The following is a 26,872-nucleotide window of genomic DNA, read 5'->3' as shown; positions in this document are numbered from 1 at the left end:
TAAAAATGCACATTATCTTTATGACATACATTAGCAATATATGAAAACTGCCCATTTTTGTGTTCTCTTCAGCTAAAATAGGAAAGATCTTAGAAGATACTTCCTTTGCTGAACCGCTCCCTAGTCATCTCCCACAGCACAGAAACACAAACACTCTGACACACAGCCTGCACCTTATTAAACAAAAAAGAGCAAATCTAAAAAAAACCCAACCAGTTCCATTCTTAACACAATGCCACAAGCTTGAACCATCAGTGGGTATAAGACTGCCCCATCAGAGGCTTGTACTGCTGGTGGTACAAATGGATCTAATCACTTTTATTAGTCTTTTTACTACTAAAATTAGTTAAAAGTCTATCAATGGACTAAATCTAGTTAGTTTCTTGAATCTGAAAACTGCCCAAATACAAATATTAATTAGTACTATTCATGCCAATTAAAATATTATTACAATCATCAACTAATTTCAGGCCAAGGATTTAGCTCAGTGGTGTAAGCACTTGCCTGGCAAGCATGAGGTCATGAGTTTGATCCCCACTACCAAAAAAAAAAAAAAAAAAAAAAAAAAAAAAAAATTTCATTAAGAGAAACATTTATATTCATGAATTTCTTTAAAATATTTTATACATACATAAAGGAGGCTGATGTGTGCAGAGCATGCAAAATATCATATCACACTTGATTTTTTTTTTTACAGCCACAGTGGCACTCATTTTTTTCAGATAATTTTCATAACATTCTCTACTTCACTTGCATGTGCTTCTTGCCAATACTAAATAAGCTTCTATAAAGTGAATATTTCTCCAGTAATTTACACTTGTGGCATTTCTCAAGTTAATAATTTATCAATATTTAATTCTCTAAATTCTAACAGAAATCTTCATGAGTACCGCACTGCTGGTATATGTAATACACACTCACAATGGTTGTATCACAAATTAACTGCTCTGCAATTCTTTAATACCCTTTAATATTTTCCTTAAGAACTGTAATGTGATCAATGCCTCTCTTTGCTTTAGTATAATCAAAGACAGTCTGAGAAGTTGTACAAGCCACAAGGAGGAACAGTCACGTATCACCAGTGGTTTGAGCTAGAAGGGACAGTCAAATTCAACTGAATTCACATCAGAGGGACAACCCAGGAGTGAGACATACGAGTTACAGCCCCATGGAGAATGTATTAAAGTTCTTAGTTGTTTCATTCTGGTAAACTACATGTTCACAGAATAACAGTTCATTTTTTTTGGTGGGGGGGGGGTGGGGGGGTGGGGGGGGTTGAACTTACGACCTTGTGCTTGCCAGGCAGGCACTTAAAAATCCCCAGCACTAACAGTACATTTTGAACAAAGAAATTTACTTTGTATTAGAAAATAACACTTATAGAAGTGAAATAACTTCACTCTATGTGAGTATTTTGTTTGTCCACAGGTCCACAAAATATCACTTGTAAGATGTCCCTAGTACCAACAACACTGAAGGTCCTACCTTCGTTTTGCAATAATATGTCAAGATACAGATTAGGAATGTTTAACAAAATCACAAATTCTCAGAACTTCAGGGTTTCAGGAAGTCTTAAAAGTAATCTTGCTTTCATGCTACCTCTACCACATCCCTGCCAAGAGGCCATTCACATTTCATGGCATAACTGTACACAGAAATCCTTCAGAAACCATGAAAAAAATGGAGAAATTTCCAATGTTTACAAATTCAAAAAAGATTCTTAAATCTGCGGCTCAGTCAACTTGATGTCAATCCTCAAGAAATCACAGAAAAAAATTACAGAAACAATTGAACTGTGGAGGAAAGAAACGGCAATTATAGGACCTAGTATAGGTAATACAAATGTCAAACTAAACTCATTTTTCTTGACAGACCTAGTAGGCCAGTAGATCAAAATAAGGTTGTATTCTTAATGTATCTTGGCATGTGAAAGTTTTCCATGATAAACAATTTGAGCTTTAAAAATAAAAAAGATCACATCTTGGTTCTTTCAGAATCACACTGTGAGATAAGGATTCAAATTATTTCTATAGGAAAAGATGCTAGCAGACATTGGTAGGGGGATGTGAAACGGAAAGAAAGGAGTAGAGTATATTATCTACTAGCAAGCTATTACTCTGGAAAGTGAAAACCATCTCTCCCCACCAATTCCCATTCTCCACCTCCACACTCGTATAATATACATTAGCCCTGGGCATACATCTACAAAACCCCTCAGAATTTCAGGGACTAGTAGGTAGATATCACACTAGCACATACAAAATTCAGTGACAAAATAAGGTTGGACAACATATGTTACAATTAAATGAAACCTTAAAAAGTATTTGAACAATAAAGTTTCAGCTAGTATGGTGTACATAGTTGTAATCCCAGCACTCTGGGATTACAACACTCTGGGAGCCTGAGGCAGGGAAGTCAAATGTTCTATTTTAGGCTGGGTAATTTAGGGACTCAGTGAAACCCTGTCTCAAAAAATAAAAAGGGCTGGGGAAGTGGCTCAATATAAAGCTCCCAGTTTCAATCTCCAGTACACCCCCAATCAAAACATTACTAGTGTAGTAGTCATCATCCAGGATATGGATTTTACTTTATCATCTCTAAAGAGTCTCTTTAGACAACCACTGTTTGCTACATTACCATTTATGTTAGTTTTAAATTAAGCTATTAAAATGCAGTATTTTCCAACGTTTTCTTTTGCACAGGGCTTTACCATCTGCAAGGCACTTACTTTCATGGTTCTCCTCGCACTACATTTTCCTCAGCATCCCACTGCACTTCACCCCCACTTGGCCCTTAGCTAGAGACCTCTGTGCACATTGCTCTCAAGCTGCTCTCTCCCAGCAACAGTCATTTGCTTGAAACTCTCTGCAAGGCTGTACTCCTATTCAGTATAAATATCATCCTTCAGCTCTGTTTCCTTAGTACCATAACTAGGATGCCTACTGCTCTCACTTTCATGACCAACATTCTTCAAGCCTGTCCTTCAAATAATATATTTAAACAACGCGTTTATTAGTTGTCTGCTTTTACTACACATCTACATTGCCTACGCCATGAGGAGCTGTAACTCGTAAGTCACAGCATTAAGCCTGAAAAATGCAACAAACATTTTCTGAAAGTTAAACTAACCAATTAACTAAACTGTTCCTCAAGAACTACAGGAAATCTTGGAAACCACCTAACCCAATCCTGAAGACTAAAAAGGTGTTTCCCAAGAGCACAGAGCTCTTCAGTGTCAGAGAAAGCCCTTGAGATCACATAAGCATGACAATCTGATCATATCCCAACACTACAGGAATCCATTAAATCCTTTTTTAAATTATTATTATTACTATTCTTATTATTTGTATTTTTGAGAGAGGGTCTTGGTGGCCTTAGGCTCTTTATTCCCTATGGTGGTCTCAAACTTGCAAGGATTCTCCTATCTCAGTTTCCACGTGCTGGGATTACAGGAATGCACCAAAATGCCCGACTTTTCCATTAAATCTTGTTTAATTATCTGATTACCAAAATTCTGCTGTCTATAGCCAAGCACAGTATGAGAGGAAAAACTCATTCACAGATAAAGTATGTACAGGCTGGGCAGAGGCACATACTATAATCCCCAGCACTCAGAGGCTGAGGTAAGAGGACTGCCTCAAATTCCAGGCCAGATGTGGATGCACACAGCTCAAGGCCAGTATGAACATAACAAGATCCTGTCTCAAAAATCATCACAACAAAAAAGTATGTAGAGTAAAAACAAAACATAAAATTACAAGTAATTTACATATTTTCTCCTAGCATAAATTCTTATTCAACTATTTGTGTAGGTATCATCTACAAATATTTCCCATAAGGAAAAAAAAAACACTTTAATCAGTTACAATTTACAAATTTACCTGATATTTATTCATCTGATGTATACTTATCAATCACTAAATAAAAACACAACAGTCCTAAAACAGTCTCTTACATGAATACACTATTTTCCAAAATAAGGACACTAAAAGTTAAACTGTACATTTTACCTCATTATTGGTATAATGTAGATCCATAGACTGTCCAAAGGCAACTTTCGCTTTAGACTTCAGATCTTCTAGTTTAACCGGTCTGGGGAACTGAAGGATTCTATATAGACAAAATTTTAAAATACTTTATTTTCTTAGCTACAAACAATATATTTATAACAGTTCCACTTGTCAGATACGAAATTAAGTAAAAATTGTATATTCATTGTACATAATCAAATAGCTCATTTTTGATCAAGTGCACAATTTTTTCAACATAAAGTTTAGAAACTCTGAAGTATGTTCTATCCTAATAAATTTTGTTTTGTTTTGGTCTTTTCTTTTTGAAAAAGGATCTCATTATGCAGTTCAGGCAGGCCTTGAATTCACTTTGCAGCTCAGGCTAGCCTCAAACTCATAGCAATCCTCCTGCCTCAGGCTCCCAAGTGCTGAGATTACGGGCATGCACCACCACTCTCGGCTAAAAATTTTATAAAGAACAAAATTTCTGCAGCTTTTAATTTGCACTAAAAACTATGTAAGTGTTAAAAAAACAATGTAAAATGTCCACTGAAGAAAATGACTAAGCTTAAGTATATGACATGTGCAACAGAATGCAATGAAACTATTATGAAGAATAAAGTTGCTCTTTGGGGATTTCAATCTTGATTCCTGTATCCATACCACATCCACACTGATGAGCATACATATCACACAAGTATATCTCCAAAATAAATATTTTAAAGGAATTAAAATACTATTATTACAATGTGATTATTGTGTTTTCTTTCTCTTTTCCAGAAGACTGCTGCCTGGCTCCAGGCAGCACACTAAACCTTAGACACTACATTAAACCACAAGCTCCACAAAGGGAGAGCCCAGATCCACTTTGCTCACTAAATGACTTTGGGGTAGCATACAGTGAGTTCTTTAAAAATAACAGAGTCTCATGAAAGAATGTAGATTGGTTAATAGTTGTATGTCTAGTACACTGCATTTTTTCAACATCTCTGTATAAAGTTTAAATCTTTAAGTTGCATATTTCCAAGCCATTTTAAAGCCAAGTTTTTCTTAAATATGACACTTAATAGCAGAAATGAAACTCCATCCTAACTCCTATCATTCCTGCTAGCAATTTTATTGTCAACTACTAACATCACATCTACACTGATATTTAAATACCAATTAAGACAGGTTTACATTTCTGACAATGATTTGCAGATACTATTCCAACTTACCTTCCTAGACATTTCGAACAAAAATACATGAGAATACAATAAAATAATCAAAATTGTAAACATTAAATTCACATATAAATTCCATATAGTATCTGGAGGGATGACATAGTTTTAAGAATATATTTACCTTCCAATGAGTAAAAATTTTTTAAAATGTTAATATATAAAGGTTACATTATGCCATTACCTTACTTCCTAGTATTTCAAAGTAAAAACATTAATCATTTCTAATCTTTAGCCTGAATTTTAATACATTTTATCTTACAGTCTAATCACATGTTACCCTGACATGCTCAACTTATGAGCCATAAAGCTTCATTCAAATCTGTAAATAACCTTAAGGGTTTAAACAGAATATTCTTAAGTAGAATGTTTTATTAAATAAATTAGTTGGCATGTAATGTTTCCTTCCTTACCTTTTTTCTCCTCTATGTTCAAATTTGACACGGACATCATTCTGTAATGAAATGACAAATTTTCTGTATCAGTTTTTTCTAAGCTCCTCAGTTAATATAGAGCAGACAAGAAAGAAGATTTCATTTTCAATATCAACGCCAATTGAATGACAATGTCTGTCAAAACAGCAAGTTGAGAATTATGTTGCTAAATCTGAGCTCAACAGAAAAGAACACCAATATGTCTTAGTGAAGGTGTCAGGGGTATGAGACACTTGCTAACTCTGACAAAGCAAAATACTGACTACTATATCATGGTACACCCTCCCTATGGGGCAAATGTTCCAACACCACTCGGTACAGTTTTTTGTTCTTTCCTTATTAAATTAAGAATTTTTACCTCTTCTCTTAAAAGAAATTTTACAGTTTCTCTTTGGCATATCCAAATTGCCAGCATCACTACTTTCTGGGGCTATTATTAATAAAGTTTTTGAACACAAACACTTCAATATTTTAACTAATCTCGTAACTGAGGAAGCTACTAAGGTGGTCAACATGGTAGCATATACAGAATGGATATGATGCATAAAGGGACCATTCATACCCTAAGCAGGATAATATACAACAGCTGGAAATTTCATCACACTATTCACAAAGAAAGAAAATAAGTATGTATATATATATATATATATATCCCAAAAAATCCAGGTCTTCTTATGTAGTTCAGGCTAGTATAGACCAGGCAACCTTGAACTCACAATCCTTCTGCCTCAGCTTCCTGACTGCTAGGATTATAGGCATGTATCACCATGTCTAACTAAGATACACAATTTAAAACTTAGACTTATTTCTGAAATTTTCCCATCTAATATTTTCAAACTTCAATTGACCCTGGGTAAGTGAAATTGTGGAAAACGAAATCGCATGGGGGATAGGGGAGTACTACTATAATTCTATTTTTCATGCTAGATAGCCAAGACTCGTTTCATTTATAGGAATCAAAATCATCCTCATTTGTAAATATCTATGGTAGACTACTTGCGGAAAAACTGCTTAAGTACATAAAGAACGGATGAAATGTTAGTTTTAGCAGTCACAACATTAAAAACATTTTTTTAGAAATGCGTACTTATAAGAATATGTGGGCCAGGGAAACAGCTCAGCAGTACAAGTGCCTGCCTGGCAAGCCCCAGATCCTAACTTCAATTCCCAGGACAAAAAAAAAAAAAAACAGTGTTTCACAGAACATTTGGTTGAAAAGTATAAAAGCTAAATATATTGAACAAATCCCTCTATAAATCTGGATATTACAAGAAAACAACTCATATAACAAAATATATTACAATATTAATGAAACAAATACCTGTTTTTTTGGCGATGAAGATTTTGTTTTTCTGGTTTCCTGTAAGGATAATGCTGGTCTACTGGCCTTGTGAAGGACAGCCAAATCATGCATGATGGAGTTCAAAGCCTGCTGATCATCTAGATATTTTTGAAAGAGAATGCACACATAACTTTAATTTCAACGTATTTATCATAGACACTGAACAAAATTTATAATGGAATTTAATGTAAATGTGTTAACTTGGAAGATTTTCAATGCCTATTCTTTGGGCAACCTAACTTCTTTCTTTTCTGGCTTGGAGGATCACATAGTAGATAGGTACCCAGTAGGGAAATGTGAACTAACAAATCCACAAAAGATCAAGCATCGTATGAACACAGCCAAACTAGAGTAAGCACTGCTTATTCTTAAGACTGTTTCATGCTACTAAAATTCCCTATAGTGGTCACAGGGTACTAGGCAAAGTACATAATTATAAATGTCATGAAGATCATGAGTCAACCCATTAGGCAGAGAAGATCCCACTGGGCATATACATGGAAGCAGCAGTGGGTTTCTGACATATATTGGAAGACATACAATTTAATGCAAAATCAGAAAGTATTTTAGAGATAATTTCAAATAAAATATTTTATTAAAAATGCTCTTTTTATGCGGGAGGGGTATTTTTTGACAGGGTCCACTATGTAGGCCAAGCTGAGCCTGAACTCCCTATGCAGCCCAGGTTGGTCTCAAACTTGCATAGATCCTCCAGCCTCAGCCTCCTGAGTGCTGGATTTACAAGCATATACCACCATTCCTGGCTCAAAAATACTGAATTAGATACATCTTTTTTATTATACTTAAAAATAATATGCGAACCTTCTCAAAAAAAGTTCAAATATCTGTGATTCACACTTAAACAGTCATAGATTTTTGTGACTATTTTTGTATGTATTTTTAAGTAATGGCTATGCTTTGCTTATTACAGTGCAGTATTACTTGACAAAGACAACAGAAATCAATTTGATTAATATATAGCTTAGAATGCAAGTAACAACAAAAATAAGGCACACAATTTCAGCTACAGGTGAGGCTGATTACAGTGGTGAAACTGAACAACAAGAAGGCACTACATTTATCACTACAAATGAGAAAGTGAAAGGAATTTCAAAAGTAGGAAGGTGACACATTGCCTTGGAATGCTTGCTATAAGTACAGTACTTACACTGAGAGTATAATAGCCATTCCAAATAAAGAATATGGGCAAATTGAAGATTTTAAGCCTATGAGATCAGGTGTGCATGCATATGTTGTAAACAATGCAGTGTTATTTTTAAATAAGAGGTAGGAAAAAAGTGTGAAATAATTAAAATAAATAAAAATTAAATAAGAGGTAGGAATAAAAGTGTGAAAAGTGTAGGAAGGCAGGAATAAAGTGTGAAAAAACAAACTGGCACAAGTTAATTTAGCATACAAGTTCTTCTTCCATTTTTCCAATTTAGGATAGGGCAGGCACTTCTCGATTTCTTTCTAGTGTTTCCCTGTGTAATCCCTTCCTCACAATGGAATCATCAACACCAAGGGGGCGGGGGAACAAAATGACATATACAGTGAATATCCACAATCCAGTCCTATGCCTTCAAATTAAAATCATAATACCACAGGGTATTAACAAGGCTTATAAAACATTACTTCTGAGCATCAGTGATTTGTTGCTCTATTCTGCTATAAACTTTTATTTTTCTCTTATCATCAGACTCTAAACAAATCAAAATATATCTTCAATGTTTATTTGGAATGTTCTTACTTGTGTCCAAACAAGTACTACTAAGTGACTTAGCTGAAAATCAGTAAATGTAAAAGCATTATATAAATCTGCTATATCATAAAATTTCTTAAAAAGGCTGATCATAAATAACAGAAAATTTCTTCTCCCTCATTTTATCTTTTAATTATTACTAAAAATAACCATTTAATTTGAACTTACCCATCATGGCAATCAACTTGACAATTGGCAATTAAAAAAATGGTTCTGCTGTCAGCATTCTTTATTGCCTTAGGAGATAAAAAGACAAACATATAAATAATAAGATAGAAGAGGCGGCCATAAAAATAAAAAAAAAACTTGGTATAAATAACATAATGAGAGACAGACAGTAAAAATATTTTACATGTTTTTGGGGAAAAGAGGCACTTTATACGTGGCGGCTGATCATACAGACACTATTACCTAAAACACCAAATCCTAACTTCCAAAAGAAGAGCAGGTGTTCAGCACACACACAATACTTGTATAGAACTTAGGTAAACGAGCCATTATCAGTTATAAGAAAAGCTGGAAAGTATGCTGAAATACAATTGCTCACGTACCAGTCAAAGACTCTTCTTACAAGGTTAAAAACACAACTGCTTAGAACAATCCTTTCTAGGAATAAATATGACTGACATCTTAACTCTCGTGTATAAGCAGCAACAGGAAATGAATACACTGGTTTAAATGCATACACTGGTTAAAATGTACTAAATTATATAAAGTAATAATTAAAAACTGTTACTCGGCTTTCGATATGTGATATAATTTCTATAACAATAACACAAAGGAAAGAAGAAAAAGAATTGTATGTTTATATTCTTTTACAATTAAGTTGGTAGTAAATTAAGGTATAAACTGTTATCCTCGGATCAACCATAAAAAGTAAATTTAAAAGAGCAAAAGATACTAGAGAATTGAAATAGCACACCAAAAAATATTTACTTAGTACAAAAGGCAGCCATGGAGAAACAAACAAAAAGATATAATACACAAAGAACACAAAGAGAAAATGGCATATCTGACCCTTTATAAGTTACTGCAGTAAATATAAATGGAACCAGCCAACCAATTAAAAAGTGAAGACTAACACTATAAATTAAGAACTTATTTCAACTATATGTTGTTAATAACACACTTCAGATTCAAAGAGAGAATAAATTTTAAGTGAAAAGATGGAAAAAATAAATTACACAACAGTAGCCAAAAGAATCCTGAAGTGGTTGTACTAATATCAGACAGAATAGAATATAATAGTTATAATCTAACAAGCCCCAAGATATATGAAGTAAAAAGTGACAAAAGTTAAAGAAGAAATATACAATTCAAATACTGCATAGGAAGTGGAGACTTCAGCACCTCATTTTCAATAGATAAAACAGTGAAGACAGAAAATGAGTAAAGAAACAGATTTGCATAATACTAAAAAACTACTGGGTGTAATAGACATCTACGTAATATTCGACACCAAAACATGAGAATAAACATTATTCCCAAATGTACACAGAACATTTTAAAGACAAACCATCCTCTAGGCAATAGAACAAATCTCAATAAACAGACTGCCATCACCCAAAGTGGTTTCTCCAGCAACAATGCAGTGAAATTAAAAATTGGTAACAGAAGAAAACTCTGGGAATTCAAAAATATGTGAAAACTAAACTAACATAATCAAATAGCACCAATAGATCAAAAAGTAATGGAGAGACTTGAAAATACTTTTGAGATAAATGTGAATGAAAATTACAACAAGCCCCAAACTAAATGGATACTTTTTTAAAGTACAGATAAATTTATAACTGTAAACGTCTATTTTAAAAATCTCAAGAGTAGAAAAAGAAATTTTTGTTTTGGTTTGGTTTGGTTCTTTAAGATAGGCTCTTGCTTTGTATACAAGCTGGCCTTGGACTCATACTGTAGTTCAGGCTGGTCTCAAACTCATGGCAATCCTCCTGCCTCAGCCTCCCAAGTGCTGGGATTACAGGTGTGTGCCAACACACCTGGCTTAAAGAAAAGTAATTTAAAAAGAAAGCGAATTAAAGAAAGGAAACAATAGAGTTGAGTGGAAATATGTAGAAAATAAAAAAGCACAGAAACAAAAATTACTTTATTATTATTATTATTATTTAAAGAGAAAGAAACAAAAAATGGAAAAAAAGGGTAGAAATAATACAAAATTACAGAAAAAGAAACAGTAAGAAATCACTAGTTGATAAGTTACATATTGTCATCTTAGAAATAATTGTTCAGGTTACAAAATTAAAGCATATAAAGTGACATTCAAATAGTGACACCGCCAACAGTTCTGCTCAATGATCCAACAAAAATTTAGTAATATGGTTATAAGTCCTACACACTTGTTTTTTATCTTAAAGAGGCTAAGATTAAACATATCAAAACAGAACAAAACAGTTCATAAAGAAAAAATTTAAGGGGGCTGGGGATTTAGCTCAGCAGCATAAGTGCCTGCCTTGTAAGCAGGTAGTCGTGAGTTCAATCCCCAGACGGATAAAAAGGAAAAAGATTAAAAAAAAAAAAAAAAAAGAAAGAAAAAGAAAAAAAATTTAAAGAAATACAGATTTCAAAGCAAGTCCAATGGAGATCTTCACTGTCTATCTTATTGTCTCTAGTTTTCTTCCAAATAGTTGTCCCCATCTTCGCATACATTGAATACATACTGCATATTATAGAACTAATCAAATCATTACAGGATGATGAAGGCTTTTTAGGTCTTCAAGATCTGACATTGGGGAAGTCAATAATGACTACCACAATGTCTCTCATCCTCTTCGTAGTAGCTGTCTTTATCTTTATGTATGCTGAAATTGAACTTAAAGAGACTAGACTAATATCACTCTGAACAGTGAATAATAGTATTGCTAGATTTTATATCATAATGTTACAGAATTAGCATTGGGTTTCTTAGTGTCTCTTCTTCAGAGTATCTGTTCATTACATCTTGTATTATATAATCTATTCCCATAAATAGTTTAAAAAATTCTTCTCATGTGTGAATTTCTACATATATACCTATCCTTTCTGTATTATAGGGAAAAACAGATCATAACAAGACAACAAAACAAATTCCTAGAAAAACATGCAATGAAAAAGACACATAAGACCACAATATTAGGTGATCTACCATAGTTATTATGCTTTCTCTTGTTATTTTCAATAGACTTGTCCACATCATCAGGCTTAATACAGTTAAGCATAGCATTACATAGCTATTTTTATAAAAACACAACTTTGAAAACATTGTAGGACTTGAAAGCGGATAATAATCAAAACCGGTATGGATATCTTTTACATCTTGTCATCTTCAAAGTAGTTGCCTCTGCTTTTAGACTTGATACTATCAAGCATACCAAACTCAAATAAAACCAGCCAAGGCAAAACCACAGTCTAACAAACGAGACTCAAGTAACATCAGTCATAGTAAGACAATGTAATAATACAGGGAGGGTTTCAGTTTAAGTTAATAAACTAAGGATAGTTACTATGGTATAACCTGCTATTTTGGGGTTAGATATCTGTGCCCTCAAATCTGATATGAGTGGACAGACTGAAACAAAATAAAATCAAACTAAACAGAGCGATCAGACTACTGTGACTTTTAAATCCTGATACACTATTAACAATGACCTCTGCCTTCCTTTTTTAGGCTATTTTTCACCTTTCTCTTTCTCAGGATGCTTTGTATGTTTTGGGTCTCACTAGCCTCTTTAGTTTTTAGATTAGGGGGCCAGCCCGTTGTCTATCTGAGTGTTGCTGAACCTTTCTACCCCTGAGCTTGATCTTGAGCTATATTCCTTTACTCACTAAAGTGATACAGTTTTTCTTCCTTTCAGCTGTGTAGTTCTACACTGCCCAAAAGTGTCACAGCTTTCCAATCTATCTGCGGCTGCTGGATGAGTTGTCCCTATTTCTCTCTGGTTTCCTGTCACATATAGCTTTGCTTTCTCGTCTTTGACTTTTAGTTTACTAACCCTCCTTTGGGTTGAGTGTATTTCCCATTCAGAGCCTCGCGATAAAGCCTGCCTCCTAATCTACTCTGCCTGGTTTTTTTTTTTTTTTTTTTTTTTTTTTAGTGTATCAAGGCTATCTATATTAAAGATTATAGCTTACCGTCTCTGCCTCATGACTGCTACTCCACTTTACTGCTATAATTTGTCTACTTTACTCCGTCATTCCACTGTCTGCCCCATTCATTAAGGCCTCTTTGCCACTGTTGCTGGAATCTTGGTATCCCTTCCTCTCTCTCTCTGGAATGTCCTTCAGCATTCTTTGTAGGGTTGGGTTGGTGGCCATGAACTCCCACAGTTCCTCCTTGTCTTGGAAACATCTTATTTCTCCATTAATTTTGAGAGAGAGTTTTTCAATATGGGTTGGAGGTTATTTTCTTTCAGGGCTTGGACTATTTCCCCCCAGGTTCTTCTCGATGTGAGAGTTTGTGTTGATAAGTCTGCTGTTATTGTGATAATTTTTCTGTTGTAGGTAATCTGCTTCTTTTCCCTGGCTGCTTTTAGTATTCTGTTCTTTTGGTCGATTTCTGGAATTTTGATTATTATATGTCTGGGTGTTTTGGTTGTAGGTGGTTGGAGTTCTGTATGCTTCATTTATCTGGATATCATTTCTTTTTCCTATGCTTGGGAAGTTTTCCTTTAATATATCTGTGAATATTCTTTGTAGTTGATTTTTAATTACTCCTTATTCCTCACTCACATGCTTTATTCTTAAGTTATGTATCCTTTTGTTGTCTTCTAGCCTTTGAATTCTTTCTGGTACCTCGTTATTTTTAAGAGGTATTTTCTTTCATGATCATATATCATAAATCTCTCTTCAAGTTTCAAAAGGCTAACTTTAGTTTCTGTCAAGGCATTTTGCCAGTTTTCAATGGAGTTTTTAGTTTCCTGGTAATCTCTCTGGATCTGTTTCATGTATTCTAGGTTATGTTTAAATTCTTCATCAAAGGTTTGTCTTTCTTTTTTGATTTTTTCCATTCTTCCATCTGTGTTCTCTTGGGAGGGGCTTATCATTTCTTTAATTATCTTTTTATATCTTGCCTCACTTGGATCAGAAGTACAGTTTTAAATTCATCCATGAGGTCATGAAGGTATTTCTTTATATCAGCTGATGCTGTATCTAGTACTAGATGGTTACTGCACTGGTTCTCTTCTGTATTTACTTCTTCTGGGCTTATTTTCCCAGGTTTGGCAGCTGGAATTTTTTTTTAAATTTCTATCTCTTGTCATGTTTCTGGTTTCTTTCAGACTGGTGTGTCCTGAGGGTCTCTGGCCCTCTCCGTACTGCTTAGGGTCTTTCCAAAGCGTGCTGACTGGAGTTTTTGCTGCCTTCCCCAATTTGCTGTTATCTGGAGTACATGCAGGGATGCAGGGATGGTGCAGGCTAGCCTCGAGCCTCTGTGCCAGTCAATCCGCAAGTTAGGCTGTACCTTGTGGATGTCACAGAGTCGAGACAATTTTGTATCTGCTTAGTGGGTCCCAACCAGAGGGGTAGCTCAGTCCCACCTGACCCTGCCAGTTCTCTCTGCACCAGGGGCGGCTGATGTCACCGTGGTGCCAGGGTCTGCCCAATTCCAAGATGTCCTCCAGCCAGCGACAGCAGCTGTGGGACCCAGTCCCTAGCACTCACCAGGAATCAATGCAGATCTTCCTTTTGGGTCCTCTGCACACTGCAATGCGTGTCTTCACTGCGTTCCAAGCACAGCGGCGGATTAGTCAGAAAACTGTCTGGCTTTGGGGCCCAGAAGATTCTCACAGTCTCCTCCACCACAGCCAGGTGGCTCTGGCTGCTTCGCAGGGCCCCAGCTCCCAATTTCCAGTGGTTGCCGAAAGCCAATATAGCTCTTCCCCTTGGATCCACTGCTCACTGTGCTGCATCCTCCAGAAATAAAAACTGATCTTTAAGAAGAAAGATATTTGGCTACACTAACCAAGAGAGAGAGAGAGAGAGAGAGAGAGAGAGAGACAAATACACTAAAAAAAACTAAAGAGGAACCCTTAACATCAACCATCAGAAATAAAAAAGATTCTAAGGGCACACTATGATTTAAGAAACTAAAAATCTAAAACATAGCAGAAAGAGGTGGTGCACAACCGTAATCACAGCACTCGGGAGTCAGAGGCAGGAGCGTCGCAGGTTCAAGGCTGGCCTGGGCTACATACTGAATTCAAGGCTAATCTGACAAGAAAGCAAGACTGTCTTGATCAATAAATCAACCAACAAAGCAGACTTTAAAAAGTGGAGATTAAGTTAAAAATGAAAAACAAGTCCTGGGCCATATGGCTTCAAACACAAAGAATTAACACTATTCAAAATCATTCTAATGGCCAGTGATATAACTCAGTGGCACCACACCGAACTGGCAAGCAGGTAGGTCCTGAATTCGATTCTCAGTGCCCAAAAAAAAAAAAAATTATTTTAAGAAAATACAAGAAACATTTCCCACTTCATTTGAAATGAAAATCAACATCACAAAAAATAACTGCATTTCCCAAGGTTAGCCTCCACAAAACACTAACAAATCTGACCCAGAACATAAAAAAAAGTAACACATCATGAACACAGAGGACATATCCAAAGAAAAATCAAGACAGGTTCAGCATACAAAAATCTATAAAACACATTAATAAAACACAAAAAGCACATAATTATCTCAATTAATATAGAAAATGCAAGTGCCTTTAAGACTCAGACAACAAATGAAAGGGAATATAGCTAAACGTGGTACACATAAAACCTCTACAAACTGAGTTATACAAACCTTCCTCTCTTTAAAAAAAAAAGGGGGCGCGAGTAGGGGATGAGACTAGGGATGAAACTAAGTACAGAGCACTTGCATAGCACATTCAAGAGTATATAGGTTCAATTCCTAAGATCTCACACACACACACACACACACACACACACACACACACACAAAGAGAGATGCCTACTGGGGGTGCACATCACAGGGGAAAAAAAAATCACTCCAAGAAGCACCAACGAAACTACAATGACAGCTGTTACTAGCTGCAATGGATTTAGAGGAGTAAGCTTAAATGAACACACTGTTTCCCTGACCAAAAGTGGGACTTGCCAGTAGAAAGGAGAAGAACATTGAGTGTTGGGAAAGCTGCTAATAGTGCTGCCCCAGGGCTGGGTTCAATTGCCAGTACTGAGAAAAAGAAAATACAGTAATAACATGAAAGGGAAAATCTTCACATTGATAAACAGCGTCTAGGAAAAACCCACAAGTAACATTATGTTAATGGTGAGAGACTGAATGTTTTCCTCCTAACATCAGAAACAATCCAAGAATAGCTGTTTCTGCATAGTATCTTGCTGAAGGAAAATATGAGGCAAGAAAATTAAAAAGTTCAGATTGGATAAGATGTAAAACTATTCCTATTTGCAACTAAAATAATCTTGTACACAGAAAATACTAAGAAATTCATAAAAACATCAGAATTAATAATGCAAGTCTAGCAGTTAAGGATACAACACACTAGTAACATTCAAAAATCAGTTGTATTTCTAAAAAATAGGGATGAGCATTCTGGAAGTGAAATTGAGAAATCATTTCCATTTAAAATAGCATCTCAGGCTGGGGATATAGCTCAGCAGCATGGCACCTGATTAGCAAGCACAAGGCTCTGAGTTTGATTCCCAGTACCCAATAAACAAACACAAAATACAACACAATACAATACAACACAATAGATCTAAGCCTGGAATGGTGGTGCACGCTTGTAAGGTCAGTACTCAGGAAGCTGAGGCTGGAGGATCACTACAAGTTTGAGGCCAGCTTGGGCTACATGGTGAGCTCAGTTCAGGCACAGTTAGACCCTGTCTCAAAAAACAAGCCAACAACAACAACATCTAAAAGAATAAAGTACTTAGGAATATATGTAAACAGGTGCAATACTTGCATACTAAAAACTAGAAAACACTGTCTAGTGAAACCCAATACAGAAAGACATCCCATGTTCATGGATGGAAAAACTTTAAGATAACAATACTCCCAGATTGCTCTAGGTTCAATCAAGTCTCTATCAAAATTAGCCTTTATTTCTTTTTAGTTGTAATATTATTTTGTAATGACAAGTGAAACAAACATCTTACCAAAGAAAGAATTTTAAATGTACACGGAATATAACTCCTCCATGAAAATGTTCCTCTCTCATCAACCAATCAGCACCATTTCCAGAGCAGCCACTTTTATTTCACTTTTTAGGACTTTTACCCTATCTTCCCTTCCCTTTTCTTTCTTTTTTCTTAGGGCTGAGGATTAAGTCAGAGCTTTGAACATACTAAGCCAATACACTACCAATAACCTACACCTCCAGCCCAAGTTCTCAAGACTTTTTAAGGCAAGGCAAATCTAGAAACAAGTTGTTTGATAAACAAGAGCTAGCCTAAACACTCTATTTTATAAATAAGAAATCTGAGGATCAAAAGATAATTCTTTCAAGGCGATAAAGCTGGGCAAAGCTAGTACTTGAACCCTATGTCTTATTTCTTGCTCAAATAAATTTTCTGCAACAGGGTATGTCACTCTAATTCACCTTCTAGGGCAACAACTAGGATGGGAAATTTTCCTATCATACATATATACAGATAAGTCATAAAGTGGCTAAGAGGGCTTCATTTAGTATATTATCCTTCTAAAAATTATATTTCTAAAGCAAACTTTTCAAAGTTTTTAACTTAAAATGTAAGTCAAAATCTAACTTCAATAATGAAGTACGACAACTTTGCCGGGCATTGTAGCACATGCCTATAATCCAAGCACTCAGGAGGCTGAGGCAGGAGGGATTGTGGCGAGTTTGAGCTCAGCCTGGGCTATATAGTGAGTTCAAGGCCAGCCTGAACTACAGAGTGAGACTTTGTCTCCAAAAACAAAAACAAAAAAACTAGAATTCTTTCTGATTATATAAATCAGTAACTTTTTTTCAGAAGCATAAATCAAATAGAAATGACTCAAGGCCATATTTACATAAAAGAACTCTGGTATAGTTAGCAATATTCTGTGGCAAAAATGGGCAAAACAATGAAAAAATTACTAATGTAAAAACACAAAGGCAAGGCCTGAGATGTAGCTCAGTGTCATAAGCGCCTACCTGGCAAGCACAAGGTCCTGAGTTTGATTCTGGTACCAAAAAAAAAGTTTTTTAATTAGAAAAAAAAAGACAAAGACAAATTATATCTGTAGCACTAGGCGTGGTGACACACGCTTATAATTCCATTATACAGGAAACTGAGACAGGAAGATCACCACAAATTCAAGGCTAGCTTAGGCTACATAGTGAATTCATGGTCAGCCTGAACTACACAGCAAGAACCTGTCTCACACAAAACAAACCCCAAAAAATTATATTTGTAACAGAAAGGATTTGGGGGAGGGGAGTAGTTTGGGGAATGGAACCCCAGGCCTCCTCACTCATCCTAGGTGAGAACTCCATCACTGAACTACGTTCCTGGTTCTTTTTTACTTTATTTTGAGACCAGATATGCTGTTACCTTTGCTCCCCTCAAACTTGGGATATTCCTGCCTCAGCTTCCAGAGTAGCTATAATTACAGGTATGCACCAAGGTTTCCAGCTTTGTAACTGAAAGATCTTCTCCATAAACTTCTCCATAAAATAACCCAGATTTTATCTTTTCTTTGTTGACTATCTTTCAATCATCTGAGAGTAAAATACCCTTAATTGCTAATTAAAAGTATAATTTATAAAATGCCAGTACCTACCCAGTTATTCCATCAATACTACTCTCTTCTGAGAGTATACTTTAGGTTCTCTGAGTTTTTTTCCTTGAAGCCTGAATCTAGGCCCACCTTCACCTAACACACACACACAAACACACACACACACACACACACACACACACACACAAATACACACACACAAAGACAGACAGACAGACAGAGAAAAGGCTGGGGGTAGAGCAAGATCACACCAGAGTAACTGCCATAATCCAGAGGAATCTAAAGGGACACAAACCAATGTAATATATCCTGGATGAAAAAGACAAAAACTCATAATGAATGACAATATCAATAAAATTTAAAAATTACATTACATTAATGTTTAAAATAAACTGAACAGGATTAAACAAATGCAGAAAAAGAGCCAGGCATAGTGGCTCATTCCTGTAATCCAAGCACTTGGGAGGCTCAGGTGGGAGGATCGTTCAGAGTTTGAGACCAGCCTAGGCTACAAAGTGAGCTTAAGGCCAGCCTGAACTGCATAGCAAGACCCAGTCTCAAAAAAAAAAAAAAAAAAAAACACACACACAAATGCAGAAAATAATTTAGTTTCCCTAGGAGCATAATGTTTTTCTTGACTGGGGATAGCAGACCAGCCAGAAATGTAATGAGAAAATCCTGGGAATAAGAGAACAACAAAACAGGTAGATGAGCTTTCCACAAATTCCTGACTGCTTGGGAAACTACAGACATGTGCAATTTGGAAACTACCATGGATCTGTGCTCTCGAATCCATACACATTCATCAGCAGGCAGCTGAAGCCTTAGAAGCTTGAGACCTCTGAGAGCAACCTCAATCATTGGCGGATCCCTCAGTTATGCAAAACAGGAGTAACCATAGGAAGTTTGGTCTAAAAAAAACACAAAAGAGAAAAAACAAGGTACAAAAATAGCTATACAACACAACAGCAGCCAAACAAACACAGAAAAAAACATTCTACAGATTAAACAGCAGCAAGTTATTTTTTTAAAATTTCAGGAAAAACAGGTCAGACTCCAGAGTTGCTACAGTATATTATTTAACCTGTCTAGTTCTACTATATTAATTAAAAAGTAATGAAGCACTCAAAGAGACAGACTGTGACTCACACTCAAAGTAGTAGTCACAGAAAACAGCTCTGAGTTGGCCTAGATATTGGAATTAGCAGACTTCAAAGCAACTATTAAAAAAAGATGTAAAAGAATTAAAGGGAAATTTGATGAAAAGGATTCCACAAATAGGTGACTTTAACAGAGAAACAGAAACTATAAAAAACTAAAATAAAATTCTAGGCTTGTTAAAATTCTAGACTTTAAAAGAATAATCAAATGTAAAAGTATTAGATGGACTCAACACTAAATCTGAGATGGCAGAAGAATCAAACTGGTCAAAGAATCAGTTGAAGTTATACCACTTAAAGAACAAAGACGAATGAGGAAACCTGTAAGACAACATTCAAGTATACTGAAATATACTAACAGGTATCCAAAGAGAAGAAAAAAAGCATGAAAGCAGATCTTGAAGAGAAAAAATATAATATAAAAATATAATTCATTTTCTCCTTTTTCTTTCTTTTTGTTTGTGGTGATTGAATCCAGGGTCTCCTGCATATTAGCTAGGCATGTGTCACCAAAGCATATCTTCAGCTCAAAACTGAATTCCACCAGAAAGAGCAGATGCCAGAAGTCAGTGGAATGGCAACTTAAGTAGTAAAAGTAAAATAATTACCAGCATCCAGCAAGAATTTTATATTCAGCAATATTATCCTTAAAAATAAAAGGTGAAATATACTTTCAAGGCAAATAAAGGCAGAGAGAATTCACTGCAAGATCTGCCTTATAAATAGTAGTAGCTGGGGCTGGCAGTGCACACCTGTAATCTCAGCACTCAGGAGGCTGAGGATCAGGAGGATCATCATGAGTTTGAGGCTATCCTGGGCTACATAGTGAGTTTAAAATCAGCCTGAATCACAGAGCAAGACCCTGTCTCAAAAAGGCGCAAAAAAAGTTCTTCAGACTAAGAAAAAATGTCAAATTCAGTATGAAATGAAGAACACAGTATACTGTAAATTTGACAGTGAGTTGGAAGATTTTTTTTCATAAACTCTTTTTAAAAACATAATCACTGTACAAAGCTAAACCCGAGAATCAGTGGAACAGATCAGAAGATACAGAAACAGCTCCAGACAGAGTCACCTTATCTTAGACAAAGGTGCCAAACACATTCACTGGAAGAAAGATAACCTACTTAATAAATGGAAAAACTGGCTCTACACATGCCTAAGATTAAAGTTGGACTGTATCTTTCACCATGCACTAAACTAAACTAAAAATAGATCAAAGATATAAATATTAAAACAAACACATTAAATCTGCTGGAAATAGAAGAGGTAAAACTCTTGAAGACAATTGGGGTAGGCAAACATTTTATGACTAAAACCCCAATTGCACAGGAACTATCACGAAGAATCAACAACTGGGATCTCACCCTACTCACCCTATTGACAAGCTTTCACACAGCAAGAGAAACCACCAACAGAGTAAGTGAAGAGACAACCTATAACGTGGAACAAAATGTTGACCAGCTGTGATTACTATAGAGAACGTATAAAGAACTCAAAAAAATCAGTCCTCACAGATTTAAAGATCCAATCCAAACATGGGTGTCATGGTTTATATCAGTGGCCCCCAGGCTTCATGCATTTGCATTATGCATTTGTGATTGGTTCATTGTCTAGTGCTTGGATTGATGGTGTCAGTGCTACACCCACATAGGAGTGGAGCCAGGATGTAATGTAATGGCAGAAAGAAGGTGTCTCTCGCTCTTTTGCAGGTTTCTGCCTTGCTGTTTGCAGCTGCCATGAACTGTGGCCCTGCCATGCCACCCAGCCTTGGAGCCAACTGAGTATAGACTGAAACCTCCAAAAACTGTAAGAAATAAATCTTTCCTTTCCCAACTCTGGGCATCAGGTATTTTGTCTCAGCGATGAGTAAGAAGTAAGCAAGACAATGGGCAACGGAGATGATCATATACTTCTGAGACAAGAAATACAAACAGCAAATAAATATGAAAATGTGAAAAAAATGTTCAACATCACTGGTCATTCAAGAGATGCAAATTAATATAACACTGAGATAACTCTACCTCATCCCAGATACAACGGCTTTCATCAAGAAATCAACTAGCTGGAGGGGTTGTGGGGAAAAAGAAACCCTTCTTCACTGTTGGAAGTACAGACTGGTGCACCCACTGTGGAGATCAGTGTGGAGATTCCTCAAAAAAAAATTAGACTAGAGGTCCCATTCAACTCAGCTATTCCTCTTCTGGGTATTTCCCAGAAGAATGAAAGACATCATACCACAATGATATATGTACACCCATGTTTACAGAAGCAAATTTGTAATAGTTAGATCTTGGAAACAAGCTAAATGCCATCAACTGAGGCATGGATAAAAAGGATGTCTTTTTATACAATGGAGGACTACTCAGCCATGAAGGATAAACTTGAAACTTTTATAGGTAAACGGATGCAACTACAGACCATACTCATCGGCAAAGTAAATCAGACTCATATGTGTAAACACCATATTATCTCCCTTAGGTGTGAGAAGCTAAAAGAAATAATATAGGGGTATCTGTATTGACCTATTTATATATCTATCTATAAAAGATAGTTAAACTTCTAATTACTCTTAATCCTTTGAAAAGAAAGGTTTGTGCTAATATTGTTTGGACAATTAAATGCCTATGTCTTGTAGTCTGAGTAATTTAAAGATAACAATACACAATGTATTAACCATTGTTACTCTCTAGTTACCGTGCTTTGAAATTCTTTTTCCTTCTTCAAATAAAATTTTTAAAATGTATCAAGTAAAAAAGAACAGAGCTAGGAATGGTGGCACAGGCCTGTAATCCCAGCACTCAGGAGGCTAAGGCAGGAGGATTGTTGAAAGTTTGAGACCAGCTGGGGCTGCAAAGTGAACTCAAGACAAGCCTGAGCTGTATAGTGTGACCCTGACTCAAAAGGACAAAAAAAAAGGAATTATGAACCAATAAACCAACACAAACAGACCTCGAAATAATATAAATAGCAGAATTATTACAGAATTGTATTCCACATGTTCAAGGAAGTAAAGGAAAGATGTTAAATGGCTTGAAAGGTTTTTTTTTTTAAATACTGAGGATTGAGCTTTCATAATGAGCAACATCCTCGGTCTATGTTTTTATTTTGAGGAAAGCTCTGCTAAGCTGCCCAGGTGGATCAAATCTGTGCTCTTCCTGCTTTGGTCTTAGACACCATCACACCCAACTGGAAAAAACTGTAATAGGATTTTTACAGATGACAAATACAGTATCTAAGATGAAAATTACATTGATGGAATTAATGACAGTTACATCAGACACTGGAGAAAAAAAGATTAGTAAAACTCTAAGCAAAAAATGATTTTTAAAAATGAAACAAGGAATAGAACACTAGTGAGCACTGAGACAACTTGAGCAGCCTGATTACATACAAGCTTCCAAATGAGAGCACTGAATGAGAGCATATTTGAGAGAATTACAAAATCATTCCAAATCTGATAGAAACTATGACCTCCGTAAACCCATAGCATAAGAAAGAAATTACAGTGAAGAACATCTTACCAAGGTACATAGCAAACTGTTGAAAAGACACATTTTATACAGAGACAAAGACTTTCTCATCAGGAACAACACGAGCTAGAAGACAGAGAATCAAACATCTTGAAAGTACTGAAAAAAAAAAGCTTCAGTCATAAAGAACAACAAAAGTATGTCATTTCTGGAAAAAGGAAGGAAATAGAGATCATGTTAAATAAGCGGGACTCATTCGTCACATGCTTTCCCTAATACATGGAGTCTAAAAGAGATGACAGCATACACCAGTAATTCCAGCACTCTGGGGAACTGAAGCATAAGACTGTAAATTCAAGCCCAGCCTGTGCAACTTAGTGAGTTAGCAAGGCCTCGTCTGACAAAAGAAAATAAGGGGGAGGTCAAAAGGGAGGTATAAGGGTGGGTAATGGAGGAGTAGATATGATCAAAATATATGAATCACAAGTTATATCATGAATAGATACAAATACACTATGATGAATGTGATTGTTATATATCTATATCTAAAATGTACCAATAAAATCTGATTTTAAAAATATACATGCAAATGTTTTATAAAATTACAGCCACTAATAAAAACTATATTAAAATAAACCTCTATTACCAAGGGCTCACTCTTTCTTTCTTTCTTTCTTTTTTTTGGTACTGAAGATTGAACTCACAACTTCACGCTTGCCAAGCAGGTGCTTATGCTGCTGAGCTAAATCCCCATCAAGGGCTTTTTTAAAAAGTGTGCATGTGTGGGCTGCTGGACTGGAACAGACAGACCCCAGCCTCTCCCCAGGAGTTAGCGTCATTCAAGGCCCTGAGTTAGAGAAAACAAAGCCGCACGAGCATGCAAGCCCAGTCTAGGAAGCAGCACCATGCGTGGGCCACCACCATACTGGAACAGACTCACTCCAGCCCCTACTGGGATGTGGGCTGATAAAGAAGTACCAACACCCCATCTCACTCACCTCCCCCTAAGTGATTGGCTTATCCGGGGAATACAGGCTGTGATGATAGCTATGAAGGTGAAATGCAATTGGATGCTTGTGGTGCTGTGGTGTTTCACTGACACTGCATTGGCTAGGGCCGAAGGTCTGATCAAAGGTTCAGAGGATAGTGGTATGCAGAATGACATCCAATGGGATCTCCTTCTGAGGGTTGTAGCCATTGTTGATTCCCTATGGTCTTGTTTTGGAAGTCCTATAACATTTCCATTGTTTTATTGGGTTGGGTTTTATTCTCTTTTGTCTTGTTTGATTATGTCAAATCCAATGGCAGGAGCAGCTATTTCAAAGATAGCAAGATAAAATATTATGGTAGCAATTTTGGATTTACTACAGGCTTGTTTTGAAGTCCTTTATTGCATTCATTGTTTTGCTTTTATTGTTTTATTATTATGTTTATTTTATTATTATGTTTATTATTATTATTGTTTTATTCTATTGTTTGATTTTCACTATATCCAAAGTTATCTGCAGCTATTTTGAAGACACTGAAAGGCATTATGATAACTAATGTTGATTTCGTAATATTTTAAGGCCCTGTGTCTTTTACACTGGTTTGTTTCAATTGGTTTTATTGTTTTGGCCTCTTTACAATTAAAAAAAAAAAGTGTGCATGAGTCCCTGGGTTCAATCCCCTACACTTCAAATAACAAGTGATGAGGAGGAGGATAAAACTTGAAACAACCCATCACCAGAATGCTCCAAAGGATTGCAAAGAAAGATCAGAGGGCAGGAGAACTGAAGTATACTGACAGAAATACCTTACATTCCACATGGAATGGTAAATAGTTCTTGAAAATCAAAACTGTGATCATTTAAAGATAATATACTACAATTTCAAGCCAAACATCATTAAAAGGATGTTTTGTTTTGTTTGCAGTACTGAAGACTGAACCCAAGGCTTTCATCCTGAACATCCTCACCTCTCTTTAAACTGAACTACCTAGCTACCTATCTTCTGTTCTTCCTTCCTTCTTCTCTTTCTCTCTTTCTTTCTTTCTTTCTTTTTCATACAGGGGACTGAACTCAAGACCTCAAGTGTGTCACATAAGCTGTCTACCACTGAGCTACCTCCCCGTCCTGATAAGTAGCTATGTCCAGACTGAGCTTTAACTTTCAGCCCTCTTGCTGAGCTATAGCTAATAAGCCAACAATGAAAATGCACAACAATAATAAAATATTAAATTTTTTAAAAATAGGATAATGACAGAAAAATCCCAACCACTGTGATAATCTCATTAAATACAAACGATATAAACGCTATAATTTAAAGGCAGAGGTCATACTGATTTTTTAAATTGGTTTTGAGAGACAAGGTCTCACCATGTAGTTCAAATTGGCCTCGAACCTGCAGTGATCTTCCTGCCTCAATCTCCTGAGTGCTAGGATTACAGGCATGTGCCACCACACCAGGCAATTTAAAAATAAAAGACAGACAGAGACAGACAGACAAAGATAATTTAGTTCTTTGCTAGCAACAAGAAAGTCACTTCATGTATATGGTCAACACTGGCTAGACAGAAAACTTCCACAAGTCAGTAAAAAAATACAAACACATTTTTTAAATATGTGAAGGATATGGATAGAGCTTTCCAAAGCAGATACTGATAGGGCCAACAAGAACATTAAAAACATACTCAACATCATTAGTTGTAAGTAAAATATATATCAAAAATGAAATGAGATATACTCCACATGTACAGGGATAGCTATAACCAAAGTCAGATACTAAATATTGATGAGAATGTGGAAAAATTGGAAACCTCGTACATGCTGGTAGAAATATAACAGTGATGGGGCCGGGGATTTAGCTTAGCGGCATAAGCACCTGCCTTGCAAGTGTGTGGTCATGGGTTCGATCCCTGGTATCAAAAAAACAACAACAACAAAAAAGAAATATAACAGTGATAACCAGTTTGGAAAGTGGTGTGGCAAGTCCTCAAAAATTAAAAATTACCATCTGATACAGCATTACCATATAATACAGATTCCACTATCAAAAAATTAAAAATGTGTCCACCCAAAATTGTATTAAAATGTTTACAGTAACATTCACGTTACCCAAAAAGTAGAAACCCAAATGTCTACCAACTATGAACTGAATAAGCTAAAATGGTATATTCATAAAATAGGACACTGCTACAGAAAAGAATGAAATACTGATGAATCAGACAGCAGGTAAGTCTTGAAAACACACTACATTGAAGAAGTCACTTACAAAAGATCACTTTCTATGATTACCTGAAATGTTATGGAAATGTAAATGGAAACAGCAGACAAACCTATTAAGCCAAAACGTAAGCTAGTGGCTTCGCAGAGCTGAGGAGATCAAAGATTGAAAGATAAACACTAAAGGGTACAAAGTACAGTATCATTGTGTTGTTGAAGAAATGTTCTAAAATTTTGATAATGTCTATTCAACTCTACCGAACAGCTACTAAGTACTAAAAAAAACCCCACTAATTTATACACTTTGAATAGATAAATTATATCTCAATATAGCTGTTACAAAAACAAAATAAAAATAAGGCAAAGAAGTTCAATCTCATCATCTCCACTCAAACATATTACACCAGTGCAACTTCTAACGAGTGCAACTAGTCAAGAAAAAGAAATGAAAGCCACCCAGACTAGAAAGAAGTAAAACTGTCTTTTATTCACAGAAATGCAATCATTTATTGAAAAATACTGTGAAATGTCCAGAAAAGCTATAAGATTAAAGGATATAATGTAA

General features: G+C 35.8%; 1 protein-coding gene across 4 annotated transcripts in view; it reads right to left on the bottom strand.

Annotated features, from left to right (window-relative positions):
• The window catches only part of Map3k2 (mitogen-activated protein kinase kinase kinase 2), a 93,439-nt gene that overhangs the window by 42,693 nt on the left and 23,874 nt on the right, over nt 1-26,872 (bottom strand). For 2 of the 4 annotated variants that reach the window (XM_063258828.1, XM_063258829.1), the window contains exons 2-5: nt 8,937-9,004; nt 6,986-7,104; nt 5,644-5,684; nt 4,011-4,110 (exon numbers count right to left, since the gene is read on the bottom strand). In XM_063258828.1, coding sequence (XP_063114898.1) covers nt 4,011-4,110; nt 5,644-5,684; nt 6,986-7,104; nt 8,937-8,943 — 267 coding nt within the window. In that variant the 5' untranslated portion in view covers nt 8,944-9,004. Of the gene's footprint in view, nt 1-4,010; nt 4,111-5,643; nt 5,689-6,985; nt 7,105-8,936; nt 9,005-26,872 lie in introns of all 4 variants that reach the window. The other 2 variants (XM_063258830.1, XM_063258832.1) reach the window with 1 other exon arrangement.

This window comes from Cavia porcellus, unplaced genomic scaffold, assembly GCF_034190915.1.
Source record: "Cavia porcellus strain 051 isolate PalLab524CR breed Dunkin Hartley unplaced genomic scaffold, mCavPor4.1 scaffold_12, whole genome shotgun sequence".
In the NCBI taxonomy this organism is placed as follows: domain Eukaryota; kingdom Metazoa; phylum Chordata; class Mammalia; order Rodentia; family Caviidae; genus Cavia; species Cavia porcellus.
The sequence above is the reverse complement of the archived record's forward strand: the minus strand, read 5'-3'. Positions and strand labels throughout refer to the sequence as shown.